General features: G+C 29.8%; 1 protein-coding gene across 2 annotated transcripts in view; it reads right to left on the reverse strand.

Annotated features, from left to right (window-relative positions):
- The window catches only part of LOC143233214 (nephrin-like), an 85,508-nt gene extending 69,389 nt beyond the window's left edge, over positions 1 to 16,119 (reverse strand). For both annotated transcript variants that reach the window (XM_076469185.1, XM_076469184.1), the window contains exon 1: positions 15,770 to 16,119. In XM_076469185.1, the coding sequence (XP_076325300.1) occupies positions 15,770 to 15,833 (64 nt within the window). In that variant the 5' untranslated portion in view covers positions 15,834 to 16,119. The remainder of the gene's footprint in view (positions 1 to 15,769) is intronic.
- Between the last annotated feature and the right edge of the window lie 686 nt (positions 16,120 to 16,805).

Here is a 16,805-nt window from a genome sequence, read left to right on the forward strand (position 1 = left end):
ACTGACAGCTACTTGATCAAAATGGATCGTTCTACTATTTTGCTTTACTATTAGATTTATCTGTACCTACTTTGGATGCGGATCCAACATCTGACGCAAAAATTAAGTGAATGTGACAGCTGGTTATTGTTGACGAGGTGGTAATGTTAAAAAGAACGTGCCTTAGTTCTAATTCTAGCTTTATGAAAAAAACATTTGATACGTATATTTGATAGAACTAACACTCTAAGCAATATCTCTTGCCTGAAGTTCCTAAAAGCAACATTAAAAACCGCTGGCGTAACTGCTAGTTATATGAATGTAATGTTAGTGCACGTTACAATCATCAATGAAGTAAGGTCATTGCGGATGCCGTGTTTTAACTTGTAGATACCAAACCACACACTGTTTAGTAGTGTCAGTGATGTATGGTTAATGTGGCTGGCGTGTTAAGAATGTCGAATCTTGGCCTAAAATGAGAATTGTTGATTCTTGGTCTGGAATTCTACCTTCTGAGAAGCATCACTGGATACCACTATACAGGGAGCAGTATGAATGTAGTCTTATATTACAATTGTCAGTTACTATCATCTTTAACATTAATTCTACGTCCGATATTAGTTTTATTAGAAGTTACTGTGTTATATTGTTAATGTGAATTTTAATTAGTAATGAGGATTAAATTCCACTTGAAATCTCAATGGAGAACGAAGAATGATATTATTGTATTACAACGTTATTACAGAATAAGTATATATATATATGTGTGTGTTTATAATATATATACAATATGTATGATTACTGAGCTATCGTTATGATCTGACACAAAGACTGAAGTCAAAAGCTCCGTCTAATCTTGTGTGTAACGTTGCGTATATGTTTGCCGAATAAATTTTGGGGGTACCAATTTTCACATTAGTGCCAATTTGTAGTTAGAATATTCAGTCTTTTCGAAACCGTTTTCTTCTTTGGTGTAAAGGTGGTACTGAATATAGCGTTTCATAAGTGGCTGAGATTAAATTAGACGAATTCACGTAAACCCATTTCTCCCAATTGACAGAAAGTCTATTGCTAATTTGATAATTGTTTGACTTTATTTTTTAGAATCATGTTAAATCTAGAGATTTTTTTATGAAGCTAGTTCATATCATATGTTAATCACATGAAAAAAGAATGTAGTGTTCTTTGATAGATTGTTTAGGCAGAGTATTCATGATGAATCTTTGTAGTTGCCGCCCATTCTACAAAGTTTCAACAATTTAGTGATTTCTACCAAATGAATTCTCGAATTTTAACAATTGTTACAATGAATAATAAGTAAACTTAAATACGAGTAGTAGGAAAACTACATAAAACTTTTATTACAACGTATCCCTAAGCCTTTCGTTGAGTGCACTTACAGTTAGCAATGTTTTCGGTTTTTTACCAAAGAACACCCATTGAAGTTAAACCTACTCTATGATGTTACCAGTACAGAACCAAATCAAGTAAAGTTTCACATTTGGCTAAAGTAGTTAATATCTAATTAAGAAATATAGTGTGGTACATTATGTATACATACACAACTTAAATGCATACTGAATAGCTATATTTAATGTTATAAATTACCATCAATGTGAGAAAAATAAAACTATTTTTACCGGTACGTCCGCGAAGCAATAATAGCACAGATTATGTAAATATATGACCGCTAGCGCCTGTGGTCTAGTTTCACTTGTCTCACTCTGTCATACTATTTAAACGCGATCATGCTAAAGAAAATCTGTATAACGAAACAAGTTGTAAAGAGGAGATGCATTATAAAAAGATCAAATGAAAAGTAACCAAATCTTCAAGGGGATTCGTGAAGTTTCACCTCCCTAGCCCCACCACCTCTAAAGTTAATCAAATTTAGTACTTATTTTATGCTATATTGTGCCGAAAAGGTTTTTAATTTGTGTTTATATCACTACCTTTATGTAGCAATCTTTGTGAAATAGAGTAATGTTGCATCATCCACATGAAATTTAACATACATTTTAGTGTTGATTATATGCCGCAACATGCAAAATTTGTACTGCACTACAAATTAACTTTTGACATAATTATTATGGTGGGATGAGGAGAGAAATATTTGCCAGTTCTCGGTTGATTGTGATCTGTAAGTAACTTTCAATATATTTAATCTTAAATTTATGATACTTGTGCCACAATCTTGAGAATTGGTGCTGCATTTTAATTATATTTATAGTACAATTTATATAGAAAGTATCTTCATGTCATAATTACACACACATAATAACTCTGATGATATGAAACTTGACTGACTATTGTTATTTTTTTATTTTTTACGATTGGACTCACAACCTACAACTGACAAAATTTCTCTTTAAATAAACAGAATTTATGGTAAAATGGGTAAGACTAGTTCGCTTTGTCGATATAATTTATGGTAAAATGGGTAAGACTAGTTCGCTTTGTCGATATAATTTATGGTAAAATGGGTAAGACTAGTTCGCTTTGTCGATATAATTTATGGTAAAATGGGTAAGACTAGTTCGCTTTGTCGATATAATTTATGGTAAAATGGGTAAGACTAGTTCGCTTTGTCGATATAATTTATGGTAAAATGGGTAAGACTAGTTCGCTTTGTCGATATAATTTATGGTAAAATGGGTAAGACTAGTTCGCTTTGTCGATATAATTTATGGTAAAATGGGTAAGACTAGTTCGCTTTGTCGATATAATTTATGGTAAAATGGGTAAGACTAGTTCGCTTTGTCGATATAATTTATGGTAAAATGGGTAAGACTAGTTCGCTTTGTCGATATAATTTATGGTAAAATGGGTAAGACTAGTTCGCTTTGTCGATATAATTTATGGTAAAATGGGTAAGACTAGTTCGCTTTGTCGATATAATTTATGGTAAAATGGGTAAGACTAGTTCGCTTTGTCGATATAATTTATGGTAAAATGGGTAAGACTAGTTCGCTTTGTCGATATAATTTATGGTAAAATGGGTAAGACTAGTTCGCTTTGTCGATATAATTTATGGTAAAATGGGTAAGACTAGTTCGCTTTGTCGATATAATTTATGGTAAAATGGGTAAGACTAGTTCGCTTTGTCGATATAATTTATGGTAAAATGGGTAAGACTAGTTCGCTTTGTCGATATTCCGATTTGCCTATCAAATGTACTTAAGCTACTAACTTAACAGAATGAATAAGTGTTTCATAGTTTTCGTGTTTTTAACTTCAGATATGAATTTTTATATACAAAGGATGTTACGTATTATGATTTTAAATAGCCGGGAATTTTAATTTGAATTTTAAAGTTATTTGAACGTTTATATGTATCAAATTTATTATATTTGTCAAAAAGACTGATACACACAATTTTCTTTCTTAACACTAATATATTGGAATGTACAAATAAAAATACTATTTATAATAACGGTTATTACAAATACTTACTAAAAATAATGATTTTTATACAAAAGTTTTACAAACTTATATTCAATATTAATTGGAACTAGTTTATCAACAGCTCATTATGAGCGAATAATTCTGAATTGATAAACTAGCTAGCTCTCTGTTCTTGGCTGGCCTCAAACCGTTTATAAGTTGATTTTTTGAAATTTATAAATGTTCCTAGTCAAGTATCGACAGTTCCCGATTAATAAGCGTTCATCACAGCTAAAACTTCGAGGTTTCTAGTGTATCAAATCAACAATATATAAACTGTGTCTTGACGCATCAATTTATAAACTCTTAGAGTAAGGTTCTCAAAAGTTCAGTTGGTAAAAATATTCGAAGATACGTTAGTGCTTTCGTAAAGCATATTTTATTTATTCTTGAACTCCAGAAACATGGATATTAAAATAAATATATAACAGTAAATTGGTTACACGTGACTTGTAAAGTTTAAGAGTCCTAAATAATTTAGTAATTCCATTATTGTTAATATTTATATCAACAGCAAATTCTCTTAAGGATGATAAAGTTATTTGATAATCTTGTTTGCATAGAATTTAGTATCAATATAAACAGGTTGTTTGTTTGCAGAATTCTGCGCTCAGCTACTTAAGTGATACCCGCATTAGTCGTTTCTAACCACTACCTCTGCTAACTTCTAAATTAATTCTATAAACATTTTCATGCAAATATTTTAAGTATTCTTTATTATATTTTATGATAAAGCATTCGTTTTAAAGATTATGCACAATTTTTTAAAAAGAAAACTTATTGTGTTACTTATTTCTTCTTCTCATTTAAAACTTTGCGAAATTTTTTTAGAATTTATTATTTTATTTGTTTTACTGCAACTTGATATCAGACGTTTAGTTGCTTTTATCAAAACGTTTTTAGTTCAATTGTAGATATTATTGAAATTTAGTTCTTTTACTCATTCAAAGCCTTAAATACACATCCTTTACTTTCCTTAGATTCATTAACGAAGTGTTCAGTGAGTTTATAAATGTAAAAAGGAATAAGACGATCACAATCGGAATAATTAACTGAAAGTAAAAACTTATGAATGTACTCAAGTTGATGTATGTGGAAACTTGTTAAAACTTGATCAGTAAGATAGCAGCTGGAAACGTTTAAATACTTCAAAAAGTAGTTTTTAATGGCTGAAAAATGTGATTCAGACAGATGCTTTACTTTTTTAATTAATTGTTATATACGCTTAAAATAATTTGTAAAAAAATTCGTTTCTTAGTTTGTTATTCACATAGGGCACTTGAACTTTGTGAGCCTATGAAATAGATTGGAACAAATAATCTCTTAGGACGTATTAACAATGTGTTTAACAAACATGCTATTAATTTTGTGATATATCATTATAGTACGATATTAACAAGCTAGTCATCTTTTCATCTGAAGTAAGACACGATCAAGTAAATATATATAAACGTTTATGTAAATACATAGGCAATCAATCTTTTCTCTCAAGTGTCACTAAATTTACTGATTCTAAAAATCGTGCTCACTATAATATTATAGAAACTATTCAGCTTTTCTTGGCTAAACCTTCCCTTGACTTAATCATTAATGAGACAGGAACAAAGATATTCAATTTTTGAAGTTAAATTTGATTATGTAAATTTATTTGATATTTTTAGTTCGCAGTGGTGTAAATGAATCATTTGTTTAATTTTGAAATACAAGAAACAAAACCTAAATGGGTTCACAAAAATCATTTATATATTCATATATATTTAACTATATTTTAACCGGAATAAAACAAAAGCCTTCTTAGTTTATTTGCTTACTATATCAACAAACAGGTACCATAGAGAAATGATATAAAACCTTAATTTGAGACTTTAAACTTTGCACAATTTTAAAAGAAGTCGATAAAATCAAGGAAAGAATGAAAATGTCAAACTGTTATAGAAGATTTTGTTGAATTCAACAATACTTCTAATTTTATTTCTGTACTTGTGAAATTTAATAAACATTTTATAAATGTTTCCTTGTAAATTTTACCTAAGTTATTTGTATGCATAATAAAACAATCATATATTAGAGAAAACTGTTCATTATTTTATTTTGTATTTTATGCAAAAGTACGGCTAAATTTAAGTAGCAACTATTTCTTTCTACTTTTTGAAGCTATTTTATTAACTCCACTTTGTTTTCATATGGTTTGATATCATTTAATAATCCTTAATACCTAAAAAAACGAACTTTCTAGATTACAAAATTTCAATTGTTTATTTTGTCAAATATATTACATTTTTATTTTTCTTTTGAAATGAAAGTCAATTTATTAAGGTATTTCTTGAGAGGATATTAATAGTAGGATAAACTTAAAGACAATAAGAATACCTATACTAATATTATAATGTAATTAATTTATTTATGATGAAGATTCTATTAAAACAATTGATAAAAATTACTTTATATAACACTTATTTGGTATTAAAAGCTAAATTTACCTATAAAGTGATTAGTTCGAAGCTACAATTGTAGTATTGATAGTAAAGATATTTCCTTTCTTAACTAAGAAAACTGAATATAAATATTTTAGTTTTTACACAATTTTTTCATAGCTCTGAATAACAATGAAACAATAAATCTTGAATATGATTGCAACATGAGAGAAAAAGAAAGTTAACAGTGTGAAATGTATGTTTTTCTGAATCGTTTCAGAAAGAAGATATTTTATGGTTGTCTAACATCCTCAGTATCCTTAATCTCAGTACTTCACAAGATATTTATTGGTTGTCTAACATCCTCAGTATCCTTAATCTCAGTAAATTCACTATAAAGTACATTTAAAATTTCAAAAAATGTTTTTTATAAAATAAATATTTGTAGCAGGTAAATTTCTTATATCACTCATATTGAAAACAGATTCGTATATAAATATAAACGGATTTTCAAAAACTTAAATTATGGATTTATAACAATAAATTTTCATAACCAAACAATCAAGTTACAGAACACCATGAGTACAACCATGTAAACAATTAGCTCTTCAAATAAACGCATGTCTTTGTCAAATAAACCACTATGTTAGATATTCTGCTATAATTTTATACACACATTGTTAACTACTATTCTTAAGTCTGCTTCACAGGTTAATCAAAGTATTCATTCACGACTTATGTTGCAGGGTTATTTTCTATATTAGGTTATTTTAAATGCCTTCAAAAATACTTATCACACTTCAAAAAAGGCCACACGAACTCGAGTGTTTCAGAACAGCGATGCGTTTTCATCAAGGCCTAAATGAGTGTTTTATGCTGCGTAATAAAATTATTATACTTATTTAACCAGGAAATTATACTTATGTTAGTGAAATAAATTGACCAGACAGGTATAAGAGCTAGTCAAGCTAGATTATTTCTCCTTCACCAGTTTGCTTTGCAGGGAATAACATTTAAATGATTTAAAAACGTGTGGTTTAGAAGTATTATGATATATATATATATACATATATAAGTACTTAAAAAACGTGCGGTTTAGAAGTACTGTGATGTATATATATATATATACATATATAAGTACTTAAACGTGTGGTTTAAAGTATTATGTATATAAGTACTTAAAATCGTGTTGTTTAGAACTATTATGATGTATATATGTATAAGTACTTAAAACGTGCGGTTTAGAGGTACTATGATGTATATATATACATATAAGTACTTAAAAAACGTGTGGTTTAAAAGTATTATGATGTATATATATAAGTATATACTCACGCATTCATACAAAAAAATATAAAAACAAATAATTATATGCTATCAAAACCAGAGTGTGCACATATAACTTTATCTTAAATATATTTATCTGTATATATATATATGTGTATGTGTAATGACTTTTCGTCTAGATGTTCAACTCTATAGTTTTTACAAAAAATATTGAAGATGGGACTTTGTGTCGACATAATACAAATGTACACGACTATTGCATTATCTTATATTTGCAAATAATTGACTCCTCTCCTTATTTTTGAGAAAATAAGATTTCGATAATTTAACTTAAAAATCTCAACACGTGCGTATTTTTAATGTTTCAAGGAAAGATAAGTATCCAATAACTTTTCTCATCGTAGAAAAGTTTAAATTTCATAATTTTATGAGAGTGCAGTCCATATGAAAGTAATATATATATCACAAGATAATCTTCACAATGTTTTCCTTTTTCTTTGTAATATACGAGAAAAATACTGAGTGCTTTCTCCATAAGTAAAAAAGTAATATATATAATATATATATATATATATTATTACATGGATTGTGTAGTTTTTCAATATAATATGTACTAAACAACATTTTGCAATATGTTTTTAAAAGTAAATCTCACTGTCGTTACACAGCTTGATAAAAGGCTAATAGATGTGACTGTTAATCAGTTTATTATGCAGCGTAACGCATTATATAAACCAAACATAGTAAATTACACTTCTTTGTATACGCCCCCGAATTGCACAGCAGCTTGCCAACGGACTTACAACACTCGAAATCTGATTTCGATATCTGTGATGGGCAGAGCACCGATATACCCTTTATGTTGTTCTGTACTCATGTACAAACGAACTAGTTTTCTTTGTTTGTAGATGCAACAAAATATATCATTAAACTTAAGACTCGTGCTATAAGTTCTATAATGATAAATAATTTATTAGTCTATGACACTGACTTAAGTAAATACAAAAGCGTAGAATCTCTTGATACTTTTATACATTCCATAATCGACATCTGCAGTCGTTTTTGTTTGTTTGTGTTTCATCATTACACCTTATAAAGAACTCAGTTGAAGACTCTAACGATTTGAAATTACAGTAATAATACATCCTATAAAGATAAAATCAATCAAACTAAAACTCTATACGTTTTGGTAGAGCATGTTCTATAGAAAGATGTAAAGTTGTTTTTTGTTGTTGCTTTTATGTACACCATATGGCTGGACTTCTAGTCTTCTATTTCCTAAACTAATCCTTCCACGATGTTTTTCTCTAGGCTGGCTACAATGTTTTCCAGATGTGTCCAAATAATACAACATATTGTTCCTAATGACTTTTCTTACAGTATTTTTTCCACACCCTATTTTTCAGCAATTATTTCTTCACTTTCCTCTCAATCCTATAGTGGCACAATCTAAAACTTTCTGTTTTTATCCGGCAGTCTTACCTTAGGTCCAACTTTCGCAACTATAAGTTGTTAGGAAAGTAGCTGATCTTAGCTAACCTCTAATCTGCCTAAAAAAGCCATAATAATAACCATTATCTTTCATCTCATTTTAAACCTTCAATTAGTTTCCACAGAACAGTTTCACTGTTGTTAATCATAGTTAATAATTATTAGAACTGTTTTACTTCAGTGTCTCCACCTATAACTCCAAATTGTCAATATTCACCAACATAAACTATTTATTTTTCCTTTACACTTAGCATTAAACCTTTCTTAGCACTTCTAACACTCACTTTTTTATTGGCCTTCTTAGTCGTTCATTTTAATCACAAATCAGAAGTATGTAACCCGCTTAAGTCAAATTAGTTATACGCAGGTTAATGTGCATGCATTTTTCTTTTAGCAGAGCAGTTGATGCATATAGAATATAACCTACCTCAGTTATATTACATAGAAATGTGGAAACAAAGACAATGCTCTAATAGGTGAAAGTCTCTTTAAATATTAGTAGATTCTAGAGGCACTGTGTAGACTCTTTGTTTTCCAGCAACAGTTGTAAGTTGTTTATCCTACCCTTTCTTTAAGGTTACTTTTAATAACTGTATTTGTTAGTTCATTTATTATTACTATTCTATTATAAAGATTATTGCACATTGTTAATTTAGTTTGTGGATAGCACTAACGTACGGTTACAAACTTGACCGAGCTAAGTATAACGTTTACAATAGTGTGATATTTCATACTTGGACAACTGCCTGTACTAGTGAAACTTTTGCCTCAATGTTTGTTAGAATATTTGGTACATTTACTTTTATTTGTTTTATTATTTTTACTTCATTTTAATATATTATATGATAACAATTATTCTGAACTGTTAGCTTATTATGCGGATTTAGAACTTTATTAAGCCTACTGGGTTAGATGAGCCTCTTATGATATTATTGGATTTACGACCGAAATCATCGTTAACACTGAGGGTACCAAATAGATGAGAAAAAAAAAGTATTCTAATCATTACACTATAGTTCGGATATTATATTTAATCAGGTGTGATCATTAATAAATGTATATTTTTAACTGTGATATATGTACATACGAAGTGTTGATCAGATGTTAGCGTTGATTAGCTATTAATCAACCGCCCGCTTATTTTTATCCCACCAGTATCTCTTCGAACACTTGTCTCTCATAATATCCTTACGCATGTTAGAAATCTTAAGTGATGTAACATGTCCTCGAAGGGCCTCCTTTCAAACTTTAAAGGAAGTTTTAATTCAACCGCCCAGTTCGTACCGTTAATCCTACCTTTTACATAATTTATCCATTTGAGTATTAATATGTCTAGTATGTCCCTCTTGCTCAATTTGCTCTCGTTTTTTATCACGTTAGGCAATAGAAAATGTGATGTAATATATGAAATACGGGTAAAATTGTATTATATAATTTTTCACTTTTCTAAGACTAGTCTCTGGTTCAAATCTAGTATATTTTTGTTTTATCCCATAACGGTATTGATTATTTCATAGATTCCTTTTCTTCTGTCTGGTAATTTCCACAGTCTGTTACAATACTCTTTCCATTTTCTATCATTACCTTTCCATCTTTACTTTGATCACATTCAATGTTGGCGATCTAAAATCTTCAATATTTTATTTGATCTATTTCTTTGTCTTCGTTTGCTCATCCATTTCTTTGCACCTTCACATAATGTATGCATTCTTGTATTTTACAATGCTTCTATAAAACTCAATATTGAACTTTATGTACTGTTTTATTACCATATTTCCACGTTTTGTTTGTTTTTCTCGACAAGTTTTATTGTTGTGCCATTAAATATCTATTTTGTATTTTCCCATAAATTGTTTAGTGGACTCTGAAGCTGAGGTTTCATGGTTTGCGTCATGTTAAAGGCAAATAAATTCACGTTTTACAATTTCGAGTCAGTTCTGCAATGACGGTCATGTCTCAAGATTTGGTCTGAAAAATAGTCCAAGAACTGGTTGATGATGATGGTGACGGCTGCCTTCCCTCTAACTTCTTCTTTCAAATTTAAAGATGGCTAGAACAGATAGCCCTCGTGTTTAAAGATGGCTAGAACAGATAGCCCTCGTGTACCTTTGTGCGAAATGAAACAAAACAAATATCCAAACGTTTTCTTCTCGGTTTTTAACGTTGTTGCAAATATATATGTCGGTAGTTCCATCATTTAGAATTTTAAATTTATTTTAACACTTATATATGCAATAGGCGATTATATTTGCAATAGTTCAGGAGAGTCTTAACTATAATAATTAAAAATATATATCTAGAAAGTGTTACTCCTTGTAAAGTTATCAAGTTATATTTAGGTGTAGTTTTCTAAGGTAGTAAATGAAACACGTATTGAAAATTATCAAACTGCTTATCTGATACCATTATATACATGAAACACTTATTGAAAATTAACAACTTATTCATCTGATATCATTATATACATGAAACACTTATTGAAAATTAACAACTTATTCATCTGATATCATTATATACATGAAACACTTATTGAAAATTAACAACTTATTCATCTGATATCATTATATACATGAAACATTTATTGAAAATTAACAACTTATTCATCTGATATCATTATATACATGAAACATTTAATGAAAATTAACAACTTATTCATCTGATATCATTATATACATGAAACATTTATTGAAAATTAACAACTTATTCATCTGATATCATTATATACATGAAAGATTTATTGAAAATTAACAACTTGTTCATCTGATATCATTATATACATGAAACATTTACTGAAAATTAAGAAACTGTTCACTTCATACCACTATATAAATAAACGTATTTACACACGTAGTTCTTTGTTCCAATCAAAATTTTCTGTTGTTTGTTGTTATTTTATTTTTTCTCATCACAATTAACTGCATATGCATTGATGTTTATTACTATTACAATTGTATATCTCTTTCTTTTAACGGTCTGGCATGGCCACGTTGGTTAATGCGTTGGACTCGTAATTTGAGGTTGGCGGGTTCGAATCCCCGTCCACGAAACATGCTCGCTTTTACAGCCGTGTGGAGCGTTATAATTGAACGGTCAACCCCTATTCGTTGGTAAGAGAGTAGCCAAAGAGTTGGTGGTGGGTGGTGATTACGAGCTACCCTCTCTCTAGTTTTACACTGCTATATTATGGACGGCTAGCCCAGATTGCCCTCGTGTAGCTTTGCGCGACATTAACAAAAGCAAATGTTCCAATAATTTGTTCAGATGTTTTCTCTATTTTCCTGTCTGACACATGCAGAATAGGATGCTCATTAGATAGCTTTGACTAATATACAAAATATTTGTGGTACATGCAATTGTCTTTGTTTTTCTAAATTCTGTAATTATAGTTTCTCATCATAAAATGTAAGAACAAATCGATTTCGTCTTATTTTGCTTTAGCTTGTGATATTTTTAATATAACACAAGCTAAAATTGACTTTTGTTTTAAATTAAAAACTTATTTGGCCAACAGAGTCCTTTTTTTTACGTTAAGCCGGAACTATAAAAACTAATCAACCATTAATTTGGACGAGTTATCAAAATGTTACTAAAATAAGTATTATTTCTTATTGCAACTGTACGAAATATTGATATATTGACAGGATCTCAACATATTTGACAGTTTTAATAGTCAGACAAATCATAACGAGAGAAATATATCATACATAAGTTTATTATTACATGTCATAAGTATATTGAAATATAGGGTTGGTTATTAAATAGCAGGATAAAATGTTACTAACATTTTTATATCACTTACACGTTCACTGGAATTCATTGTCGAGAGGGTAATTTACTTTTGTAATTTTATAAAAAAATAATTAATAAACATTTGTGTCTAATAAATGAGGCTTTTGTAAAATATTGGCTGGGATATATGTTATTTGTTGTTCCTCATTATAAGGCATAGAAAACATATCTGGTCATTTATTAACGTGACACGCTAAACTAAGAGTTATCATAGCAAAAGAAAAACAAATTGAAACTAATGAAATGGAGAATGAGCAGTAACGTTAATAACACGAAATAAAATATAAATTGTACTAAACCCAAGCATTTTTTTTTATTTATATGCTCTTAGAATATGTTATGGTAGTAGTCAAGGATGACCATATTGTCACCAGCAAAAGCACTCCAACTAGCTATAAGATGTAAATATTTAGTCAAAATGTATGTTATTAATATTGTGAAGTTTTATACTGTAGTTATATGTTCCTGTAAAATTTTGGTATGATATTATAAACTAACAACATCATTGCTCTCAAGGGTACTATAATTAATTTATTTTTCGGTTTTGTTAGACACAAGTTCAATTATTTATTGTTTAATAATGAATGCAGATGTTTACATTTACATTTAAAATGTCTTTATAGATAATGCGTAATAAAGTGTTGCGTTGATTATTGTACTGTTGCGTATAATATTTAACACATGATAGGTTTAAGGAAAGCTCCTTGATCGTATTGGAAAATACCCATGAATATACTGATCTTTACAATGCTGTTTTATAAAGGAATAAGATCTTGACAAGTACTGTTTGTTTGATCCCATGTTCGAAATGATCAATATTTAACTTTTAATAAGAATCTATCAGGTGAAAAAAACTGAGACAGATTCGTTTGTGACTTCGTGATACGCACGAATATTTTGGGTTAATATCTTCTACAGTAACATACAGTTATTCTAATCTCTCGATTATCTAGTTTCCACACAGTCAAGGTAACAGCACGTGGTTCCAAATGTCTAATTTATCTTATTTTAGTCACTCCAGCCCTTTGTTGTTGTTGTTGTTTTTGTTTTGGTAGATTACGTTCTGTGTTCGCTAGAACGTTTTAGTATATTTCCAACCTGAGTCTAAACTAGTTAAAACATTCTTTGCTGAATAAACTATATTGTAAACTAATAACAATGTCCAGTTATCAGAAAATAGAGGCAAAGAGGTGACACTGTCTGCTGTACCAAGAAAAAATAATAATTTTCGAAATCAAGGCACATTTTATTCAGTTCCATTTGTTTTCGTTGTGATTAGCTCAGCAGAGATTCGTCTTTCGAAACCGAAATCTGGCTATTTATTTACTGATCCAATAAAGTCAATCATCCATTTGCTTTTTATGTTGTGTCTAAATAAAGATTGTTTTCACCTTCATTAAAATGTACTATCATCTGTTCATTTCTCACACAACATAAATTCCAATAAAATTATCAACTACAGAACACTTTCCTTACGTATTGATCGAATCAGTTGTTATTCGCGGGTTTTCCTGTACGATACTTGTCAAGATATCTTTTGTATCTGAAACTACCACCACCCAAACCCACAGAATTTGTCTGGTAGCATCTTAATGGTTATCTGTCTATTACACCCACATGACACAGTATGTCAGCTTGGGGAATGAAAACCTTCCAGAATTCCTTCGGGCGACGTTATAGAGCTGCACTGCTTAGTTAAAGGTATGCACGAACATTTTCTAAACTTTAGTTTTTGATATCACCGTAATACTGAATTAATATGAAGAAATTCACCGAAGGTCGAGTTCCCCGCTGGTACAGCGGTAAGTCTACGGGTTTACAACGCTAAAATCAGGGGTTCGATTTCTCTCGGTAAACTCGGCAGATAGTCTGATGTAGCTCTGCTATAAGAAAAACACACACACTCGAAGGTCGGAAACTTAAAAAAAACAAAAATCCATAACTGAAACTATGTCTGAAATGCTTTGAGTTCTCAATTTTATCAAAAAAAGAAAATAGTATTTTTTTCATTATGTGGCTTTAAAATAATATATTTTACATTTGAAGTGATTACTTATTTTCTGATTCCAAATTTATTTTGTCCGATTTATGTAATACATTTGGTAAGTGTTTACTCCAGCGTTAGGTGTTTCTTCTAATCGATTTTCAGGAATTCAAGTTTACACACGTTCACTTGACAAGTGAATATGTGAAAATAAAACATATTTAACAATAATCAATTGCTTAAAAAAGAAAAAACGTTAACTATGGTGTTACAAAGAAGTATCTACATCAAATATAATACGCAAAAGTATTTTCATACTTTGAATGCATCTCAGGTCAAATTAGCAAAGTTTCTATTCAACATCATTAATGAACTGTTTATATGGAATACAATGTCTGAATGTCCAGTTATAAATGAAGAAAAAACGCTCAACATGCAAATCTTTATGGTCACGTTTTACTCTATTTCCAACAGACAATTTTTCCCTATGTTCTAACTTTTCAAAGATCTACTATTAAAATCAAGGTGAATACAGTTAAAATTCATGGAATGTTTATATTGATATTCTACTTTCGTTTTTATTTTAAATATTAATATAAAAGAAAGAAAATCATTATATGTTGTTGTATCTACATTAAGTAGATACTTTATGTTCATACGAGATACGATAAATAATAGAAGGTTGGGTCTGCTCGAAATTGTTTGTATAGAATGTACATTTGTGATTGTTTCAGATTTTAAAATACAATAAAGAATTTTTATATGTGAATGTAGAACGTTAACCTTGTTTATGAACATGAGCATATTACAAAAAAAAACAATTCTGTACTGGTTAAATTATTTTTAAAAAGTAATTTAATCAGAGACAATTGGTTAAACACATATTCTGTACTGGTTAAATTATTTTTAAAAAGCAATTTAATCAGAGACAATTGGTTAAACAAAAATAAGTTTCACCAATAAAAGACATATTAAAAGTTGTTGGTGAAGTCGCTACCAAATTTATAAAACAATGCTTAACCTTACAGTCGTCTCAGAATATGGAAAAAAGAAGATAAATATATCATTATTTATTGGAACTTTTCTTCCTAATACGGATGCGTGTATAAAAACGTTTCATAAGTTGTTTTTTTATATTTAAAGAATAAATTATCTGAAGAATAATATAAAAATAATTTTTAAAAATGCGAATATTTTGCAGTCGTTTAGTCACGACGTTGTAAAACTCCAGAAAAATATATTTTTATTATCTTCAACTTTAAGTGGTTTTTTTAAGAAGCTAATCTCAAACAAAAACGAAAAATGGTAGCGTAAAATCATTCTATGCTAATTCGTTGAATAAAACTATCCATTACTGAGTGTGGTTTATGTAAAAACTTACCTGAAAACACAAGTTGAAAGAGTAGACCGAAACAGAGATACAGGAACACCCCGAAAGTTGTCATAGTAACACTCCAAAATCAAGAGTATTTACTAGGCAATTTTGTAATCCATAGCAAATACACTAAGAGTTTACTGCCGGTTGCATTAAACAGGAAATATAGAACTTTGCCCTTGTTAACAAAAAATGTCAGAATATAATTAATCAGCAGGACACGAAAAAGTCAAGAAGTAATTTCTTTTTTCTTTAGCTAAATTAATCAAAAAATGCCATTTCGACCCATTATGGTAAAATACAGTTTAATCTGAAGAACAGACGATCAGGTTGGCTTGTGAAGGATCTTGCCGTCTGTCAATATCAGTCGTGGCAAACCTCGTACATGCTTCAGTGTTTTTGTTCTTTGTCGTACGGTGGCGCTTGCCCATCAGCTGTGACGTAACAGTGCAAAGATTAAAAGAGTCCTATGTGTTTTTCGTTGTCCATATACCATAAGCCTAGTTAAAGAAAAATATAATTAAATTAGCGCTCTCATTGGATGAAATTTTCACTAATCTTCGTCAAAAAATACCATCACTGTAATATTTAGTTAATCGATCAATGATATCAACAGAACGTTACGTTCATCCGACGTAAGGTTGTGGCAGCGTTTCTATTGGTGATAAAATATATGAATTGTTTAATTTTTTTTAACTTTCCTGTCTTCCTCATTTTTCGATTTTTTTAATCGCTTCTTTTTTGTTTTGCAATTAAGTACAAAGCTACACAATGGGCTATCGCTGCTTTGTCCACCATGGGTACCGAAACCCGGTTTCTAGTGTTTTAAGTCCACAGACATGCCGCTGTTCCATTGAAGTGTTTGTTTGTTTGTGTTTGAATTTCACGCAAAGTTACATGAGGGCTATCTCCACTATCCGTCCTTAATTTAAGCGCATAAGACTAGAGGGAAGGCAGCTAGTCATCACCCCCTTCCCGCCTTCTTTTGGGCTACTCTTTTACCAACGAATAGTGGGAATGATTGTAACATTATAACGTCCCC

Source organism: Tachypleus tridentatus, chromosome 12 (genome assembly GCF_004210375.1).
Source record: "Tachypleus tridentatus isolate NWPU-2018 chromosome 12, ASM421037v1, whole genome shotgun sequence".
Taxonomy (NCBI): domain Eukaryota; kingdom Metazoa; phylum Arthropoda; class Merostomata; order Xiphosura; family Limulidae; genus Tachypleus; species Tachypleus tridentatus.